Below are 21,581 nucleotides of genomic sequence, written 5' to 3' on the forward strand. Positions count from 1 at the left end.
CATGCGGTACTTCATGGAACTTTATGTCCATTTAAGAGTGAAAGATGGCCCTTCAAGTTGTTTGTTTACAGGATTATGTCAATAGGACATTGCTATCGAAAGATGTGTTGAAAGTGTGTAAAAAAATCGGGAAAATTTTATATAAAGCATGCTTAAATTATGCGTGAAATATTTGAAAATGAAGACAACTGCGAGATACACGATATTCCAATCGATATATCCGACAATTCTAGTTCGGAAGATGATCAGCAGATTGAAATCCCGAAAGAGATGCCTTGCATGAAAATAAAAAGCTCATAAAACCTTTCTTTAACAGCTCGATATACGAAAGCTGCTTAAGGCCCGGTTAAGAGTGCGAGGAACTATGACGCTGCTTATCTACTGCAAAAGACGTATTAGATGAGCGATTTTTAGCGAGCTGAAACTGACCGCTTAAGATAATTTGCCTATTTGGGTACCGGCGCCGCTACTGCCTTTAACCATCGGGCTCATAAGGACTAGTTGCATTATACCAAACCCAAGTCCAGAAAATGCTTTTATTAATAACAACAACAGAAGCTTATATGTTGCCAATAATAATAATAAGTGTTGTCTACGGTGCATGATAACATGTCGCCATACATATCTGAGCTCTGGTGTACGAGCAAAGACCCACTCCTTTGCAAGGATGGGGTAACGAGCCTATAGCCCGCGTGCGAGAGGCATAAAGCGAGAAGGATTCTTGCATATTACAGGCATCACCAACACACCTTCAGTGATCCAGAGGACTCTTTTTCTTTGGCACTATACAACCTCGAAAGGTCTGGGTCTTCCATTTCTGGCTTTCTGTGACTTGATTCAACCCGTAGCTGAAAATTTAGTTCTGCGTACGGGGAGGTGGCGGTCTTGTTGGGATTTGAACTCCGGTCCTTACGAGTGACCACCTTACGAACACCGGGCCGCCCCAGAAGGCTCTAGCAACGTACACATAGCTCGATACGATATTCCACCCTGCTACGTCCGCTAGCTCTGGACTCCGGATCTGGCGTGAAAGCAAGTGCTCTCATACACGTGCTCGATAGACACTGTTGCCCTTTTCTCAATTTCCGTTGCTGCGTGCTTACTGTTCCCAGCGGTGCCGACAAAGCATCCAATGAACACCACATAATTCAACTTGCAACTGCAGGAACGGTGCAGCTTTATAAATAGTTTTATTAAGTGATTATTACATTCAAATCTACTGGCAATTCCATGTTAATTCAGTCCGATTATCAGTCAGCAGAAGTAGATAGAAATACCGGCCGGCCACTCCTTCTCCTTCTATTTACATAGTGAAATCTTTGCACTTGTTTTGTTTGTTGTTGCCGGACATCGGGCCACCGACAGTCAGTCAGTCTTAAAGGTGGACCAAAGATGCTTGGCTTGCCGGTTGAACCACGGGATCCACACTTTCACATTTCCCGGGTGGCTTTTTCCTCCGGTAAGAAATTTCCCGTTCAGTTTTTACGCTCTCTCTCTCTCTCTCTCTTATGCGATTTGATTTGTATTTTTTTGTAACTCATTTATAATTTTGCTTACTTTTTGCACTTACACGCTAATAAGGGTATTTTGCTATCGTTGATTCACTTGCACATTTGCGCCGTTTTGCACATCCGCATGCTTTCCGTAGCGCGCACGCGCTTATAAAGTAGTTGTTGTTTAAACGCTTTAATTACAATTTGGTTACAAGGTTACTCTAAGCTAGCTAAAAATTTGCACTCTTCGTGTTTCAACGCGTGTTGCTTTTGCTCTATGGGAGGATGGATGTGGATGATAGAGAAAAGGTTGCTGCACCATCTGCTGGACTCGTCCCCGACTAAGTCAACTGAACGCGCACATGCGGCCCCTTCCCTGTTTAGCCTGAGTGTATTCGCAACTGGTGCATGAATGGTCTAGCTCCCGTACCAACTATCTGTCTTGGACAGTCTCGTGACTCGTGTGTACAGAGAAAGCCTCGCCGCCCAGTGTGCTGGAGAAACGGCACGCCGGTTTTGAATGTCGAAGCAAGAAACCAATCTCCTGCGCTGTCGCATCCTTATCGGTTGCTGCTGCTTTTATCACTTACAATCGCATCCTTCGTTTTAGATTTTACCTAATTTGCACTTGCACCTCGCTTTTAACCCGTGCTCCTCCTTGCTACCCCACACTCTCGGCCTCATTTATGCTAAGTTTGCTCCCCATGGCTACATCGGTACGTTGCCTATGGGGCAACACATTTATCATTTAGTCCACTGAGACGCAATTTGTCTGAAAATAGTCCGTAAAGTATGTATCCCCTCCTCCTCGAACGCTTCTTCGACTGTTTGAAATAGAGATGCTTAGTATAACCCGCGCCGAGCGCCCCAACGAACATGTGCAACAGGCATTCGAGGGGGTTGCTTTTTTGTTTGTGTGTGTTATGAAAAGAATACTTCAAACAATAAGCCATTCTAAATCACAGATAATAAATCATGAATAACAATGAAACAAAAAAAAAAGGAAAAGAACGTAAACTATAAAAAAATAAAACATGAAATCGCAAACGTAAAACAGAAACAGAACTGCAAGCAAGCCAATACGCAAAACTTCAGTTCAGTCCTGCTCAGGATCTATAGCTGGGCATGGTTACTGTAGTAGAATACGCATATTATACTATTGGCGTTTTTTTGTTGTGTGGGTGCCTTTTGAAATTTAGTTAATTGTAGCTAATTGACCAAAAATTGTTATGGTTGATTTTGTTTTTGTTCAATTGTACAAACATGTCGACGATTGATGAAAATTTTCCCAAATGTAAATGTATGTATATATATGCACAAACTGTCGCTACAAACGGGTATATATGTGTCCTGCTTTCTATATAAAACAAAAAACAAAACTTTAAACTAATATAAACGTAAGTATAAAAATAGAATAACAAAAAAAAAAAACATTTCATAACGTATATACATGGCGAGCGTTGATGAAAAGGGGATGGTCAGGAAGATCGAACACAAACACACACACAAACACACACATGAACAAACAGAATAGTACGGTAGCAACGTATGGATGAATGAATCTCTCAACTGGACCAGTTACAGCATCAAGCGAGACCGCGACTTGGTCAGTCGACCCGGACCACCACCGGCGAGCGGACCGGACGTGGCGGCACTGGCCTTTATCGTGCCCGTACCATCACCATTCCAGCTGCGCGACTTGGCCCGGAAATGGCGGTATGCGTCGCCAAACTCCGGATCCAGCATCGGTCGGTAAGCGATCGGATCGCAGAGTTCGGCATGTGCCTTGAAGAACTCCTTGTAGCCACCGTGCAGCAGGTACATCTCCGGATAGTGGAGCGCGGGGTAACTGTCCGCGTTCAGGATGCGATCGTGATTGCGCAAGAAGCGTGATCTGTAAGGAGAAAGCGTAGGAAGCACGTTAGCAATCGAGTTCCTAATTGTGGGGCCGAAGCGCGACAGGGGGTGTAAACGACCGGGCGACACTTACAATTTTGGACCACGTTCGGACGAGAACTCGCAGTGAAACACAATGATGTGGCGACGCATCGTACCGTCCTGGCCACCGGCCGTCGGTGCTTCAGTCTTGGACTTGATCAGCTCGTCGATGATCTGCTCCTGGGTGTACAGGTTCTTCGCACCCCGGATATGACCGCCCTCGAACTCGTACGGATACCGGCAGTCGATGATTTTGAAGCTTGCAATCTTGTCGTTGTAGTCGCCGCGTACCAGCCGCGCCATCGTATCACCCGAGATCGACTTCAGATCCCGGTGCTGACCTTCCATCAGCGGCAGCACGTACGATTTGCTAAAGTCACCGATCAAATCCGGCTCGGACGACGATCGCGACAGTGCGCTCATGATCTGCGCATCGTTCATCGAGATTGACTTCTGGTAAACGGGCTTCTTCGGTACCGCCGCCAGCACGGTCGTCCTTGCCGGACTGTCCAGCGCATTGACTGCGGGTGGTGCCGTTGCCAGCGACATCACGTCCATCTGCATCCGGGTGCGCTTGCTCTGTACCGGACTGACACCCGGTGGTTCGGGCCGCTTGAAACAGCGCGTTACCTCCGTCGAGGAAACGGTAGCGGTGCGCGACGAGTACGGCGTTAGATTGCAGTTCTCCTGATCGTTCATAGCGATCATCCGGCGCGAATACCGTTCCGGCGTCTTCATCGGCGATGCAACCGTGTGGTGCTGCGGAGGCAGGATGGCATTCTGGTTGTTTTCGGTGAGACTCAAACACCGCCGCACGAACGGACGCTTCTGATGCTCGGGTGTGGTTGCCGTTTTCGTCGTCTTGATGGTGCCGCAAATCAGCGAGCTAAGCCCACTCGGCTGCTGGGTCTGCGACTGTGGGCAGGATTGCAACTTGTCCTCAATGTCCTCGTCCTCCATCGCTTCCATATCGAACAGCTCCATATCGTCCATCGATTCCATCGAGCCGGACGATAGGCTGCTGTGCAGGAGTAGCCGACCCCGGGAGCTAGCCGGCGAACGGGAACTGTGCCGCGAAAGGGCCGTCGACGAGTGGTTGAACTGAAACATGGAGTGCGTTTTCGTGGCCGCCATCGTACTGCTGGCACTGCTGCTGGTGCTGTGCAGCGAGCTCATCAGCGCATCGTTCAGCACGCTCGCACCGTACCCGGAGTCCATCGAGTTGGGATCGTGGTCGTCCAGTGGTCGGCGCAGACGATACCCAAGACCGCCCGGTACGGCCGCCAGCTTACCAGCGACGATCGGACCCGACCCATTGTTGCTTACGATCGGGATGGTCACATGCTTGCTGGGGGTGTTATTCTCCGACGGTAGCAAATCGCCACCGAGCGAATCCTCCGGACAGAGCGTGCACGGACTGCACGGCCGTGGACTCTGCTGCGGGCTGTGGCTCTGGTAGAACGATAGCTCCTCGGTCGGCATGTTTTCCTTGCCGGGGGACGCCAACAACTTGCAGCTATCGTCGTAGATCATGCGCTGCGGTATACCATGCTGACGGAACTGTTGGCTGCGCTGACGCTGTTCCGCTCGTCTGCTGGCCGGCGATCGACTGGCGGAGTTTAATGTGAAGCGGCTGTTGAGCAAAAAAGAGGAAAGCAAAAAACGAAGTTAAGTAAAGTCACATGGGGCCGCTACTAGTTGTTGGTGAACGTTATCGAAATGCAACCGGAACCACCGGTCACGGGATTTACCCTCGCTTCGCTAATTATACCTTGCGGGAGAGGTTATGTTCTACATCGTGCTTATGCCTCAAGGATAGTCCATGTGTCCATGTGCGCGCCCTTTTGCTATCCCACGATACAAAATACGCCGGGTTCAGTACCCCACAGTCATAACAACAAACTGCAGTGCATGTGCTGCTTGTGCCAGTGTGGTTGTGTGGTCGAGCTCTGTGTCTAGGCAAAGGATCCCGCTACCCACACACTCACATCGCGCTGGAAGTACCTCCGAGGGTGCAATGGCAGTAGTAATAATAACAGCAATAGCTACAAACAGCAGGCTCTGCAGCCCGCCGTGAGAAGGTCACATCTGGCGCCGCTCAACCAGGAGGGACCCGATGTCGCTTCTCTCCAACATTCTACCAGTGTCGTTGCCTCCCTCTCGCTCGCTTCACCACATGCGAACGCATTGCTAGCAATCATCCAGCCTCACACACAGAGCCCATGCGTAGTGTGAACGGCATTGTTGATAACGCGATGTCGCGCGCGCTTGCATGTAGACCCGCGGTAAGGGCTAATGTCGACGAGTGTTCTTACTAGCATTCGTGGCGCCTTCGGGGGTGGAAAGGCGGTCAATGGTGGTGGCACGGGAAAAAGGAGGCCCACGTATAAGGGGGAAAGAAAAGCTATGGCCGAAAATAGAAACATCCCTCTCTCCGAACTGGGGCAAACCTTACGAACCTAAGGGATTATTGCGCGTGTGTAAGTGTGATCGTTGGAATCGGCTAAGCGTTCTTCCCTCCAGGTTCCGAACAGCATAAAAAGCAAGATCTTGAGATCTACACGAGCTCACAAACACACACACACACACACACACACGCGCTCAACACATTCACGCACGATCGCATACAAACACACACACACACACACACACACACACACACACACACACACACACACACACACACACACCCAAATGTGGTTCCTTGACTTTTGGCTGCAGTTGAATGCAGTTTGCTTCCATTCATTCTTCGCACCCGGCCGCCGTACACGATCGCCGGACAACGGGTGCACCGCCTGGCCGGGATGGCACCTGGATTCAAGTGAACGATGTTCACGCGCAAAAAAAGATGATTGACCGAAGAAGGTACAAGGCGAAGGAAAAAAAAATACACAACACACAGACGTGCAGAGCGTAACATCCCATCGTCTGGACAATTGCGTTGGTCCAACGAGCAAGACGCGTTCGGCCGGGCGTCCCGCGAAACTGCAACTGACCTATCTCAAGGAGACGAGTCTCAACGCGTAAAGACAAATATAATAGCAGCCGAGCTGAAAGTTTCGCCCCAGCTTGCTTCTTCTACCGGATGCCGGACCAGGCGTTCCGCGGGCGTCGAACAAGAAGCATAATAGCAACTGGGCAACAACCATGGCCTAGTGAGGCACAAGACAAAGACCCTCGCCGGCCCAGCCAAACGCTTTCTCGATTTCATTCGGGCACAAATTCTACGCATGGTAGAATGATGCGAGTAACGGACCGATTGCCAAATCTGGGCAAACCAACCACCACAACAAACCCATTTCCTCCCCCCCCCACTCCCTTTTTTACCTCCTGCTACGTCTCTTGTGCCTATCGCAGCCAAAAGCCAAACCCACGGGCGAAATATGCGCGCGAATGTAGACACAAAAGAAGAACGCACAACCGGTAAAACTCATCGTAAATACACACATTTACCATTCCGCAGCACCACCCACTCTGCCCAGCCACCCACCCTCGCGGGGTGAGCGCCAACCGACGCGCCGTAGTAAGCTTTCACATGAATGGCACGAAAATGTGCGCGAAATGAAAGTGAATTTTTCGCGATTTTACTATCCACCGTGGTTCTTTCGCCCGGCAAGTAGAGTCAAGCCTTTCGGGAACTTGGCCAAACTCTCTAGTTGCGTGGAAAATGGGCTAACCGAAGAATGGAATGGAGATGATCGTTGAGGAGCGATCGAGAAGATCTCTTGGAAGGTTTTTTGCTTGTTTGCACCATGACGTAGCGCCGGTACTTGGTTGAAGTGAGCTAGTCGGGAAATACGCCCTAGTGACGGTTCCAGAAGAGGCTTCAAATTAACCCCCCGCACACACCCGTCAGTCAGTGACCTCGCTTGATGAGACTTCCTTGCCGTTGCCGCAAGGATCACGTTAACTTGTTTCTGCATGGGAGGGCATTGTACTTGTCAGCGCGACCACCATCACAGAGCACACCGTAACATCCATGTCTTTCTCCCCAGTTCTAAAAACAGTTTTCCTTTTGTGTGCACTCCACATTAAGTCGTTTCCCTTGGCTGCACACGGCGGATACGCTCGACCAACGGGCGGCGGGGGACCCAGTTTCCTCGTACGAATGTTGTGTGCGAACTGGGAAAAAGCCATCCTGGTAGCGGGGCAACAACAGCCCATCCCGGGTCGACACCACTGTCAGGTTTTTTTTTTGGTCTTTCGTCTTCCTGTACGATCTAGCACCACTTGACGAAAGGGAGAACGCATGGACTCCCATAAATTAGCGCCGGTGAGCTCCGTGTGTATGGGAGTGTCTCTAGGCGCAGGGAATCTTCAACAGCCCTTTCCTTCTTGAAGCAAACACCGCGGAGGAAGTCCTCAAACGTTTGAAGAATTGTGTGGGGCCAATGGAACACCCTCAAACGTTTTACTCGAATGTGAGGAGACTTAGAAAAATATTCAACGTTTGGTTTTTACGTTGTTCGTAAGGGAAACATTCAAAGTCTTTGCTTTGAAGCTGCTTCCAAACACTTCATGTAAACGAGAAAGTTTTCAACTGCAACCGAGTAGCAAACGAGGATCTAGCTTAACTCTGGCTTAACCCCCACAATCCTGATGAGCAGCGGGAAGCAGAAGAGACGACCCTTACCTTGTATGCTCGACAATCTCGAACACCACGTTGTCGTCGAAGTACATGATGAAGGCTGGTTTGGACTCTGACGCTGGTGTCTGATATATTGCGTACGCCTGAGACACTGCTCTCTTCCTCTGTGGGCTGTAAACCCAACCGAATAGTTGCTGCTAACACGAAATGTTTCTCTTCCACCAGAACGTACACAGAGCACTAGCACTGGTGCGCGAACATGAGATTAGATTTGACCGGACACGGACAATTTTTTTCCCGACCAACACTGGGGTGATCTTCGATCGCTAGCTGCTGTTGTCGATGCTAGGAATCATGTTTGAACATATTTAGGTATGATTTTACGATCGTCCAATATCACAAAGGATCGAGGACAGGCAGACACACACACAACACACACGCACGGATCAGATAAGTAGAATGCACGGAACACACAGGGCACACAAACACATGTACAATACAGTTGCGTTTCCGTTTCCGAAGCCGATGCTACCGAAGCATGATTTGGCTTAAGTTGAATGTTTTTTTTTTCTTCTTCTCTTCAGTCTGCCCCGGAAACTATTTGTTTACGCGATCACACACCACACAACTGACGATCATCGGGACGGAGGATGCCGCGAAAGTCCTTGATGGGAGGGCTGGCCTTGGCAAATCTGGTTATCGCATGATCTTAAGCTGCTGCGCGACGAAAGATCGTTTGATCATTGCACACGTTACAAGAAGGGGTTATCGCAATAGCTTAACTATCTGAACTCTCAATCTACAAATGTTGATATAGCTCTTGCGCTGCTGTTTCAATTTGCCGAGGAGCTACTGCCTGCGTCGAGGCTCTGAACACGAATGACAGCCTGTTTCGCCGAGCCGGGATGAGGTTGCGCTGCCTAGCGTGCCACAGGCTCAACTTCTGCCTAGTCCTTTTTTCGCTCTCCTTCTCAAGCCGGTGCGCTCACGCCGACGTGCGCAACATCTCGCTCTCTCTCTCTCTCTCTCTATCTCTCGGGCGGGCGCGCGCACATATTCTTATGCTGCGTGTATGCGTACGGGGACGGCATGTTCATGTTTGCTAGCAAAGAACCCATCAACATAATGTACCGGCGGTAGGGCAAAAGAGATAGCAACAAGTGCAGCGTGCGGCTGTGTAACAGGGACCGGACGCAGCAGAGAAACGTTCTTTCGGGCGCCCTGCACGATGGAACGGGCAAGCGTGCTAGTATCACTTGGCGCCGCGGTAGTGTGAGCGAACCGGCACTTGCGAGGTTTGCGGGTGTGCAAAACGGGGAAAAGGACCTCCGGTGTGTTGGACCTTGGTAGTGTGTCGGTTTGCGGCACACACACGCACCGAATGCTGCTTTGGCACATACTAGCATATAAATGGGAGCACCACTACCCGACTCCTGTGTATGCATTTCGGCAGTATACTGAGTAAGATAGAAACAAAACAAAACAAAAACTAGATGCAACGGTGACATGCAGTAGTGTGTGAGCTGTGTGTGTAGTATAAACAACATGATCAAGAATCAAGAATCTCCATGGCACTTATGCGCGAGAGAGAATGATGCTGTGGCCCTGCGAGCATGAAAGGGTCCAAACAACGATCCGTTGGTATTGGAGAACAGAATTCCATGTACCAGCAGCACAGCACGTCTGGAAGGCATGTACAGGAGATGTCGGACAGCATCCATGCTGCACTCTCTACATGCATTTTTAGAAGGGTACATTGAAACGTTCCGATCTTGATGGGCTCTTCTTGGGAGAATTTTCGAGAAGACCGGAACGATTCCAATCTGATTGGAAAATACACTTGTTCCAGCGAACCAGCGAATCTTGGGACATCAAATCTCAGCTGAGAAGATACACGCAATCTGAGATAACCGCGACTGGACTGTTACACATATCGTTGTGGACGAACATGATCGATAGGGTGGAACCTACACCCTACATACATCACCGGAACCAACATCGAAAGTCGCTTTTAAATAGAAACCTTCCAACCAGTGTTGGTGACGATGAACTCTTCGGAATTAGGGACAATCAAAACAAATTTAGCTCTAGCGGCTAGAGAGTGTGCAGCCCATTGATAACTCTGACGGCGTCCGTATAAGTTGACTGGTCTCACCGTTCAGCTATTCTTTTGCCCATATACCATCAAACTAGTGACCGTCGTCGTGTTGAAGGTTCTCAGTAAAAAGAGATGAAACAGCCGCTCATGCGCTTGCCGGGCGGAAATTTTGATTAGAAGACTTCAACGTTCGGGTGCAGCGAACGAAACGTTCCAAATCCAGCGGGTGTCCCCTCGCGTGGAGAGAGCGCGCTTTGCTGGCCTTTCTGCTTGTGAGGCTAATCAGACAACAACAAAATGACGGTTGACCAACGGTTTCGATGGAGTCTTGAGATATGGATGGTCTTGCCGCTTCAAGTGCCGAAGTGCGAGATAAGTGGTGCGACGTAATAGGAAGTTGTGATTCTTTATCGCTTCATGTACACAATTAGCTGAATGTTTTGTGTTAGAAATGCAGTATACGTTGTATACGGAAAATATGTAATTCTGGTGCTCTTGAAGTATTTAGAAAGTAAGATCGTGAAGTTGGTTAATCCGGTACGAGGAATATCCCGAACGTATTTGTGGCCCATTCCCATTCGCCAAGAACTTTGTCGGTATTCTGCCGCTCCACATGCCTATATATCTCTCTGAAAGCTGATCGATGGATGGAAGCGCTGAACGTCACCGTTAAGCGCGAGAAGACAACAATTCTACCCCACCATAGTTTCAAACCCCCATCCCCCAGACATGGGACGATGGACGATAGAAGGACATAAAGTTCCTTCGTTTCACCGCATCTAACCGGACCAGGAACCTGTCTTCGAAGTTGCTCGGACAAAGACACACGAAGTGAACCGGTTGAGGACGAGCCACACATCAAACAAGAGCATAAAGGAAGGAAGAAGCACTGGCAAAGAAACGTGACCAAAAAAAAAAAATCACTGATTCCTTTTTCTGCCTATTCATGCCTTTTGCGTCCCGCACTCAGCTGACCGACCGTATAGGGACTAGGGAGAGAAAAGTAAAATGAAAAGAAAACAAATCCCACTATGGTCAGCAGTGGGTTTTCTGAGCGAAGAGCAACCTTCTTGAAGTTGAGGGCGTTCGACCCAGTAAGAATCCTAGCCTTATCCCAAATCTGACAGGATTTTCCTCCTCCCCTCTCTCTCTCTCTCCCTCTCGCACTCTCTTCTTCGGTCAACAGGACCTCCGTCCCAAGACGGCAGACGTGCGTTGGTGTTTGTTACATTCACCAGGAGAAGCGGTGATGTACATGGAATATATGTTTTGAGAAATGGAGGTGATAGAATGAGCAGGAAATAGGACAGTGTTAGGGCATTTATACATCTACACAAATGCTACATAATAATACGACCAAACTCTATCAATAGTGTTGTGGGTACTAAAGATAGGCGGTGTCACTTCCAAGGGCAAATGGTCTGGAATTTCCCTCGATTGTCCTAACCGACTGTGTACGTGTCAACTGGCAGGTCCATTAGGCTAAAACAATGGTTTCGCGGGCAACGATATACAACAAGTACCATCCCTTCAAAAAAATCGAACCAGTAATAAAAGCATTACCAGCATTCATTACCCTCCAGGGGTAGAATGTAACAGATTATTGATATTGAATAATAGTAACCGATCTGAGTCACCGAGAGGTATAATGATACAGTTAACAGTAATGAGTTTGTATAGATTTTTTCGCCCATTATATAAGAATGTTGCAAAACAATGTTGTCTATGCTACGCTTTAGAGAATTTTATCCGCGGATTTCGACTTAGACCCTTTTTTTGTGTGTAATATCGTTGAATGTCATCTGCCTTCTATGTGCGGATCGGGCAGCTCTAGAGGCATAGCATATGTAAACTATGCACACACCATACAGATACCAAGTTTGTATAGCCGAACAACAGTAATGACGTACACCAGAGCAGTAAGAACGGGGAAGAAAACCTCCCCATAGAGGCGCATTCCTGTCCGTGCCAGGAGCGATCGGCCGAGTCTGGCGGAGTCGCGCAATGCGAATACACGAGAGCGAGGAAACATCCTTCTTCCTTTCCATCGTGCCGCGTACCACATCCAAGCAGGTTCGCGTCTTGCACATAAAGTAAGACAAACGTGAACGTGGTAAGGAATATGGAACTGTGCTTTTTTTTATTCGGCGGTCAACTTCTTTTTCCATTCCTGATGCTCCTGATGATGATCGTGTGTGATAGAGAGACGAACGAGAACTATTCGTCGCGAGGTAGTAGTTGTGATGCAGTGGCCAGAGTTGCTGGGCGCAGATGAAGACGATTCGCAATCTTTCCCTAGTGTGTTTGTGCGCTAGAATCCAGGAAGGTATACCGGCGGTATCTTAACTCGCGCACAGCTGAGCGCACCACCGAAGCGTCCAGGAAGCGAGCAAGTGGGGATGAAAAACACACACACACATACCTGGGTTTGAAGTTGGTATGTGTATGTGAGATATGTTTGCCGCGTGTTTCGGTGCGCCAGAAAGTCCCAAAAATGTATTTGTCATGGTAAGTTTCGGGAGCATAGAACCCTTTTGCCTAGCTAAAGGCTAGGGGGTTTGCGAATCTATTTTCAGCTGACTCAAGCAAGCAAACTTGTTCCATGGGCGCCATATGCAAATCACAGTGCCACGATTGTAGTTGTGTAAGTGCTAGAGCTCGTTTTGCAATCAACAGAAAGAAAAGAGTTACAAGAATGTTATCTGCAAGAGGCACCAAAACCAAGCCATTATAATAACTCTCGGGACGAATGCGGTCTAATAACTCAAAGCCTCTATAAACTAATCTACCAACCAACCAACCAAACTATAATGCTTTCCAGCGATATGAATCATCCCAGAATGCTGGTCTTGCGGCAGGGAAATTGAGCAGGTGGTTATAAAACGGCCAACCACCCTAGCTCGGGGTTTACGTTTTCGTGTCCTCTTACGGACATTAGCCACCCGTAGAACCCGTGGCGTCCAATACCTCCCTGAACGCTAAGTGCAACGGCCACCAGCACCGTTTGATAGCGAATCCCTTCGATCCTGCGCGCTTTCCCTATCCAGACACACCCTATCCGGACAGGCGCACAATCAGGGATGAGAGTTTTCACATCTGTTCACATTTTCCACCACCAACACCCGAAACGGAAATCCCGTGCCGTTCTGCTAGGCGCACGATCTCACTTTCGGTGCGCATGTGCAACATTTCCCGAGCCCGCCGAGTGGTTGCGTTTTCATTAAATGCATGAGGGTGCGCAGGTTTCTGAGGGGGTTGTTTTGGAGTGTGCACCACGCAGGATATGGTCCCGCTCGGAAAAAAGATGGCCGCTTATTGTTTGTACTATCGCGCAAGTTAGTATGAGGTTTTGAGCGCGAGGGAGCAAACTGCGAGCAAACGGGGTAGGGATTAGATTGTAACTGAACTATTTTTCTTTTTGTTGCCCCGGACTTGCTCAGCATGAGGCACCCGTGGACATATGCAGTAGATCGAATCAACCATAGCCGAGCGGATATTCCATGAATACAGCAATCAGTACTGAGCACTTTTATTGTCATACTCGAGCTGGTCCTGTGCTTGCTGGAGCATGGTTTTTTTTTATTAAATGAGACACATATCAAACCGTGCAAGACCCTAAAAAACACAGACTGACAGTGATTAATTAATGCGAAACTGTGCAGATTCAAAATGTTAATTGAATAAGCTAAAATATTAGTTACCATTATTCCAAATTTATATCAAAACTAAGATGTTAAATCTTATGAACCTGCTCCATTCAAAATACATGTCGTCACGGACAAAGCTGGGACTGTATAGAGAAAATTTATAGGCTCTGTAGTCACATACGCTCTTGAGACATGGAAGCTGTCCAATCCACTAAGGAATCCCTCTTAGCGGATCCACTGAGGGAGAAAGAAGGCCTCGTGGGACGAACGAGAATTACGAGCACACCATCGTACAGCAAATTAGACTCATCAGACTCCGGTAGATTAGTCACGTCATGAGAATGACACCGGACGAATCCAGCCCATAAAGTCGGTTTAGTTCATCCACTTGGACAGTAGAGGTATTGGTAGGCACAAATTGAGATAAAGTAATGGAGTTGATGCGTCCTCCAGAACGGCCAGGATAATGGATTGGCAGACGACGGCCCTAGACCGTAAGCGATATCGAGGATTCTAGCAGTACATCCTCACTAACTACTTAACGGTTTTCACTAACAATGCCATTCATAACGAGACTGCCTCTATCTTATCACCAAGTCGTAACATTCAACGGTTCCTTACAAATAGAGACCCTCCCTCAACAAACCCACATTTTACTGGCTGAAGACAGCCCTGCGCATGGGCGATTTAAATGCACGGCTGAATTTCGCGCACCATCCTCCCAATCGGCAATCCCTTAACGAATCAAATCCTCTAATCTAATTATGACCGGTTACCAGTTTAGGCGTTCAGAAATTATGCTGGCTAACATTGCAATTCTAGCGTGCCAGACTAAGCCTCATATCGCCATCGGCCATTCACCCCTGCGCCTGGCGGATTAAAAGAGTTGTTGGTGGCGGTGGCTACTATGGAAAAGCGCGCGCAACACACTCGAGCCACGAAGAATCAACAGCAAGGAAAATGAGTAAATAGGAGAAAAACCTATTCCGGATCGCTGAGGGAACCGTCCCGGATCGGAACCAGGCACCACCAGGTTTTCTAGCAAACGTTTAGGCGCGATCGTGAAGTACGGGATCCGGTTTCCATATCCACAACCCCTGCTGCAAGGCTCTTATCCCTACACACACGCGCGCACACACAGACACGCATTTCCATCAAACTTCAACATCGTCAGGGTTTTCGATCGGACACGAAATCGCGCGGGCAAAGACCGTCCCTTCCGAAAGCGACAACCCCCGGCAAACATCTGCAATAGTCGGCCCAATGCAACACACACATGCAAGGACGAACGTGGCAACAGTGACTAGCAAAAGGGGGAACAAAAAAAAGCTCTAACTAATAATAATAATAACATCCGCTAGGCACTCGGATAGCGCACCTCGAGTTCAGCCCAACTTCAGCACTGCATCGGTTTTCGGTGCCCATCCATCCCTTTCGCACAGCCCAACGCAACTCCCGGGGCCCACCACCAAGGGGTGCTCTGGCTCTTATCCAAAAAATCCCTTAAATATACGGGCACGTGCCATAAGGGATCCGCTACTTCCCCTTTTTTCCACCGCTCCTACGCCGCACAGCACCACGGCGCATACCTGGGCGAGGAGAGCAAAGCAAAAAAAAAGCACACAGTGTACGCGAACATTTGCTACAGCTTCACAGTCGCTTCACCCTAACCTACATTACAAATTTTTGGCCATCGGAAGGATATAACCTGGCTTGGCTGAGGGAAACGGGCACACACGCAAACACACACGGAACACGGAAGGAACAAGGATATGCGAAGGATGGAAGGACCCGACAACGGTGACGATAATGAAGGCAAGAGGCTTGCGGTACGTGTGCGAAAGGGAAACGACTGCAAAAAAATTGCATTACTTTCTTCACCACCAACCACCGATTCTCTCTCCTTTTCTGCCTGTTTGTCTTTCCTTCTTGGTGTCTCAGTCGTGCGTGTCTCTCTGTTAGCGCCTTTACAACTTCTTCCGGACCCGATGACCGGCGCGTCGTTCCACAGTTCCGATGTCCTTTTCTGCAATCTTAAAGATCCAGCTGCGCTAGACACTCCGTCTGGCGCTACGGTCACAAGATGGTACGTACGGTGTTGGGTACGCAGACATTCGCATTTTCCCCCTTTTCTCAATATCGCTCCTAGGGGCAGACGGACGAGATCGAAGAAGCAGCCGGATCGTAAGATTCGATCAGTCGAAGCAAGGCACAGGAGACATACTTTGTTTTGGCAAATGGTCAAATCCGGAAGGAGAGCTCACATCAACCCCCGCAGCGACGTGAAACAATGTTTAAAGTCACACTGCGAACAAAGGACCCTCTCACAGTTCCAAACCCAAAGTACCGGGATGAGATAGTGAATATAGCACATAACGTATCAGCTGGATTTTGATCGATGAATGCTGGGGATAATGGTTTGCTTGATTAAGCTCTTTTCATCTACCTTGGGTGTGTAGAGTTCGGACAACACATCAAGATTGATGTGATGACTAGCATGCAAATCGGAGGATCAGGAACCGGACTATAAAGCGTTAAGTTGAGAGGTCTTTGACCTGCTAGAAATTTTATTAGCTCTCATGAAAACTAGAACAATACTGAAAGCCATATAAATTCTTAACACAACTTTACGTGTGCCAGAGATAATGTTGAGAAGACTTAGACACACCATAGGAGCACGTCATATAGCCAATGTGAAAGAGGCGAATGAAGTCTCAAAGACCCAAAGCCTCTATAAATAAACGAAAAAAAAAATTTGCAAATGTCACAGTCCTATAATATAGAACATATAAACCCGACGGAGCGCGCGAAAACGGCAACAAACGAAATTGGCAAACCACTGGCTTCTTCTTCACTGCCCTCCAATTCGTTTCCTTCTCCAGCCGCAGTAAGGACCGCTGCTTTCAACCCCTAAGAAAGAAGGGTCTCGAAGAAACCGGGCACCCGAAGGGAAAACAATTAGCTCCGTATCGAATAAGGGACCGAGAGCAGCGGTCCTCGGTGCGGGAAAAGGCGCTTTGATTCATGGCGCACATTATGGGCGCAAGAAGGGAGATCGAGTCCTCGTTGCTGCTCCTATCCCTGGTGCCCTCCTCTGCGACTCCGACTCGATGTGCTGCTTACGATCAAAAGACTCTCGTCGCACGGCTACACATGCGCAAGCCGTACCGTAGCGGGCAAATTTGGCGGGTGGTCAGTTTAAATCTCCCTAGTCCATCAGAGATCCCATTGTTTGAACCGGCGCTTGCAGAAACCTTCAAGAAAGCAGCATATGTGTGGAATGAGCAGCACGCAAGAAGGGACATCGGATCTGGCGAGATCTCGATGCGATTCTGCAGCCAGTGTCGATTCTGCGCGCGAATTTTCCTGCTGCACAGCGAAAGAACAGACCGCAGAAGACCACAATAGGGTTTTAATTACAAGCACACAACGGGCAAGCAACTTTCATCAAGACTTCTCAGGAAACGCGATAGTCTCGCCGTCTGTATTGAGATTAAAACTGATGAGATATTCACAAACCTCACCAAATTGGTGGATCGTCGCCCGATGAAGCTGGGGCAACCGGGTGGTGGAGTTGTCTCCACGGGAGATGCACACTCGGCCGAAGGATTCCCGCAGCTGATCGCAGCACGATTTCCAGCACCGCTGTCAATTGGAGTCAACTCAATTGGCTCCAATTTCACGCATACTTCGATACGGCCGCTCAACGATTTGGGCCGGGTTCTTCCGTTTCTGCGTGCAACAACGCCACCCATCTAAGAAGTGGTATGCTAGTGGCGCATTTTGGTCATCGGCCCACTTGAAGAGTGGTGCATCACTGTGAACACAGGCAACTCAATTGAACTTGATCAAGGCTAATTTATTTGTGGGTCCGGTTTTCGCTTTCTGGTCTGGTTATTGTTTTATGAAGCTGCATCACAGCCGCAGCAGTATCATCGATCCGTTGCAAATCGTAACGCTGTCACACATTTATTAGAATGATTAATCGCAGGCAAGTACAGGAGTTGGAGTTAATGGGACGCTTATAGTATGGCAAATTTTGGACCCACAAGAAACTGTCCCAGCATTAAATGCTTTAATTAAAAATAATGTTCTTTGAGAATAATGCTCTCCTGGGAGTAAACCGCAAGTCAAGGACGTAACCGCCCTATAAGGTACGGTACGGATATGGGATATGGGTCCTGAGAAGCTGATTTATCGGAAAGATACGATGGAAACTGGATCTTCCCATCCCTTCCGATCGGGTGGGAAAATTCCTTCACTGCACCAAACCGTATCAATCCCTCGTCCAATAAGATCCGTAAGAAATGTACGTAATTCCAGTGTGCAATATTACCTGAAACGGCATATCCTGAGAGTGGCCAAAAAAAAAAGAACATTCCTGAACACTGATCGATTAGCTGGGTGCGGGGAGAAGCTGCTGGCGCCATAAAATGATTATAATTAGGTCGCGCGAGTGATTTTAGGACATTTTACTTTAAAAAAAAATCCTTGAGCTAGCAGCGTGTGTGACTCTGGGACAAGCGCTCACTTCTTTTTTCTAGTTGTTACGCATTCCCGCCATTCGTTTTCCGGACCATAATTTTCCCATCCTTTCGACTGAGAAGAAACTGTTGCACACCAGCCGGTTCGACGTCATGCAACGTTTGTCACTCTGGCAGCTCACCAACGTCATATGGCACCATGTTGCTGTCTTGTCCTTATTCGATACAAAACTCCGGGCAAGGGATCCGATGGTGTGTGTGTGAGTGTCAGGCGGAAAAGGATAATGATTGGCCCGAGTTGGGGGGAAAACAAACTGTGAAAAAAACATTGAAGGAATTTGACAGCAGTTCTGAGCACACACAAAAAAGGCAACAAATGGAATAAGGAAGTAAGCCCCGGCAGAACCAGAATCGGTGGTCCAGACAGTGAACTATTTTAATGAAAGTCAAATTTTCTTTCCTCGTCACCAGAGTTCACATGGGTGCGGCGATACGTTCGGTATTCGTGTGTTTTAGGTTGGTTGCAGCATATCACCCGACTGGAATCGGTCTGATTTGCATTTTGTTGTAATATAGCAAGAGGATGGAGATAAACAAAAACGTCATCTGCTATGTTGGGAAACAAATTCAAAATTTTACCAGCGTTACTCGCACCATAGCACATTAGTAGCAGCACTCTCGTAGCAACTACCGACCTATCTATTCCTTCCTAGGGCATCTGAATCATGCATTGATGTACCCGGCGGCTTGAGGATGGAATTTTAAAAGCACCTTCGTCCACAGTCCACATTGCTGACTTAATATCTCGGTGAAAGGTGAACAACCGTGCGCGAACATAAACACGCTAACACGGGCGGTGAAACATTGGCCGAGAAAACTGGCAATCCATTAGACTACCAAATGCAGTCGCGGGGTCAATAGATCTCTGGTATGTGCTATTCGCTCGACGCTCAATGTCACAACCAACCCGGCAGAGAGACGATCGGTGATGCATATTTGGTTAACGGTAGCCAAATGTGACTACAGGATTTGCGATTGCTATGTGACACACTTAAGGCACCAGTAGGCAGAATAGATAGAAACTGTAGGAGGAGACACAACAACAAATTCTCTGTGAATCCTGCGGTTTTGAGGACATCGTAAAGTAATAAACATTAACAAGATTTGTCGCAAGGCGTTGAGCAGTGAAGCAAAAGACTGCGACAGTACGGAAGGAATATATTACCGTACAGCCCACCTAGACGACCGGAGCACCAAATGTGGGCGTACTTGAGTCATTTGGCGCATCAAGCAATAAACGCTCTATGCTGTGCTCATTAAACCATAACATCAGGTGCGATTCCTCGTCAAAAAATTCACACCTGGATTATTACGTGCCATAATTTCTTCGCTAGCATCTGACAGTTCAGCCCAAGTTGCAGTTTGCAGTCTTGGAGATCTTGGAAAGATATCTAGCGATCTAACGTATGTAGAATTTCTGCCCGAAATTGGCTCAAATCCGTTGCTGAACCTCCTGTTTAGTGTCAGGATGGGATATTGAACGCCCCATTTATCTCATCGATTGATACTGAAACAACAGATCAAGTTTTTGCCATTCTCACAGGACATTCATTTAGGGGACACAAAAAAAGTAATTTTAAGGCAACCATTCTGGCAAGGCGCTCCTGCTACGATCAACTTGCCCCTTTCCTGCCTTCTTACAAACAAATCGAGCCGCTAGACGTATGCTCACTTACGTCTAGTAAGCAGCGGGGTAGTCGTTTTCTTTCGATCATTCTCTTATTTTTAGTCGGTGTAGATTGTTGGCAAAAACCGGAGCCTTACCTGATCGGCTTGTCCTGTGTGCATACAGCGTGGTTCAGAACCCGCTCCGGCTGGGGACAGATGATAGGCAACATAGTTGGGCCGGCAAACTTGCGGCACATCGAACAAAAAAAAGGCATCACGTCCCCTGAAAAGTGGGCATCTGTCTGGGCACAAAATCGAATCCGGCAAAGGGAGAGCACGTCGAAAACCAGGCCAAAAGCCCTGGGTAAAAGATATGATGGGAATTTCGGTTGTGCCCCTTTCGGCGAACGTCTTCAACACGCACCAGGAAGAACTCACACGGTCCGGAGGTACCCTCTGATTGTGTACTGGCGCACATTTGGATGTACTTGTTGTCATCATTTTCCCCCTCTTCGGAACCGGCCGAAAAATGAATTCTGATCCAGGACGAGATGAGGACTCCGGACTTCCGAGATTCGGTCTAATTGACAACATTGCACAACACACACACGCGCAAAGTTTTTGCTTCGGGGACGTTTTCAGGACGTTCGTCTACCTACTCTAATCCCCTTGTCCCGAGGTCCAAAAATTGATGCCCATATTTCAAATTCATTATCAAACGCTAGGATGTCGGAATTCTTGAAGACTCTTGTTTCCATTGCACATCCACTCGCACTGCTCACGCATCCTATATCTCGCTCCGTTTTCCCTCCACAACGAGTCTGTCCGCAAATCAAGGTCCGAGTGCAAGATCCGCATTAATGTTTCACTGGCTCCGTGGCCGGAAGGAAGCGCTAAGCAGGACCGAGAAGAAGAAACGCACTGGATAACGGATGCAAGGAGAAAAAAGGGTCCGAGCGGCGCGAACTGGGGATAATTTGTTCCCAGGATTTCGGGCGCAGACTCCGCAGCGGTCGTGATCTTGAGGGCCTCGCAGCGACCGATGGGAACGATTCAGTGCTGCCAAAAAAGGATGGCGCTTTGGGTATGCAGCAGCAGATAAACATCTCCCGACGAATGCAGCCCAAAATCAATGCTCGTTTGCATATAAACATGACATGGCGGGCAGCATATGATCGTTGCCGGGATTTGCCTAAATACGTCAAGTAGGCCCCGAATAATTACACATCCCAACACGGGACATGTTCGTTTGACCTTAATCTTCCGTGATGCAACATGAGAGAGCATGTATACAGCTCTCACATAAGTAGAACTGCATTCAGACAACGACTTCGAAAGAGCATTGGATCAATACAATGTCTAGAATTACTGTGAAGCAATTCAAATGAGTCGAGTTATTCTATTACCACGGTTGAGACCGAACAATTAGCGTAAATAAAGGATTAGGAACCCAGGATTCAAAATATTTTCAACTACACACCTTGATTCGTTCGTCTGGAGCAAGCTAAACTGTACGGCAGGACCGCTTCAAACTGAATAAATTTGTGTATTTTAAAAGTTGAGAACTTTAAGCTGCCTAAATTGGTTCATACAACTGTCAGACAGAAGAGTCGACAACGGACTACTTACACTCTCTACACCTCAATCGGTAAAGCTTTTAAACCG

The 21,581-nt window shown here is 48.1% G+C and overlaps 1 protein-coding gene across 2 annotated transcripts in view; it reads right to left on the bottom strand.

The window, feature by feature from the left end:
- Positions 1-1,147: 1,147 nt before the first annotated feature.
- The window catches only part of LOC118502694 (M-phase inducer phosphatase-like), a 108,664-nt gene continuing 88,230 nt past the window's right edge, over positions 1,148-21,581 (bottom strand). Inside the window, exons 1-3 of one of the 2 annotated variants that reach the window (XM_036035211.1) lie at positions 8,065-8,919; positions 3,484-5,064; positions 1,148-3,387 (exon numbers count right to left, since the gene is read on the bottom strand). In XM_036035211.1, the coding sequence (XP_035891104.1) occupies positions 3,072-3,387; positions 3,484-5,064; positions 8,065-8,111 (1,944 nt within the window). In that variant the 5' untranslated portion in view covers positions 8,112-8,919 and the 3' untranslated portion in view covers positions 1,148-3,071. Of the gene's footprint in view, positions 3,388-3,483; positions 5,065-8,064; positions 8,920-21,581 lie in introns of those variants that run through there. The other variant, XM_036035210.1, reaches the window with a different exon arrangement.

The sequence above is a fragment of the Anopheles stephensi genome, chromosome 2, assembly GCF_013141755.1.
Source record: "Anopheles stephensi strain Indian chromosome 2, UCI_ANSTEP_V1.0, whole genome shotgun sequence".
NCBI classification, from domain to species: domain Eukaryota; kingdom Metazoa; phylum Arthropoda; class Insecta; order Diptera; family Culicidae; genus Anopheles; species Anopheles stephensi.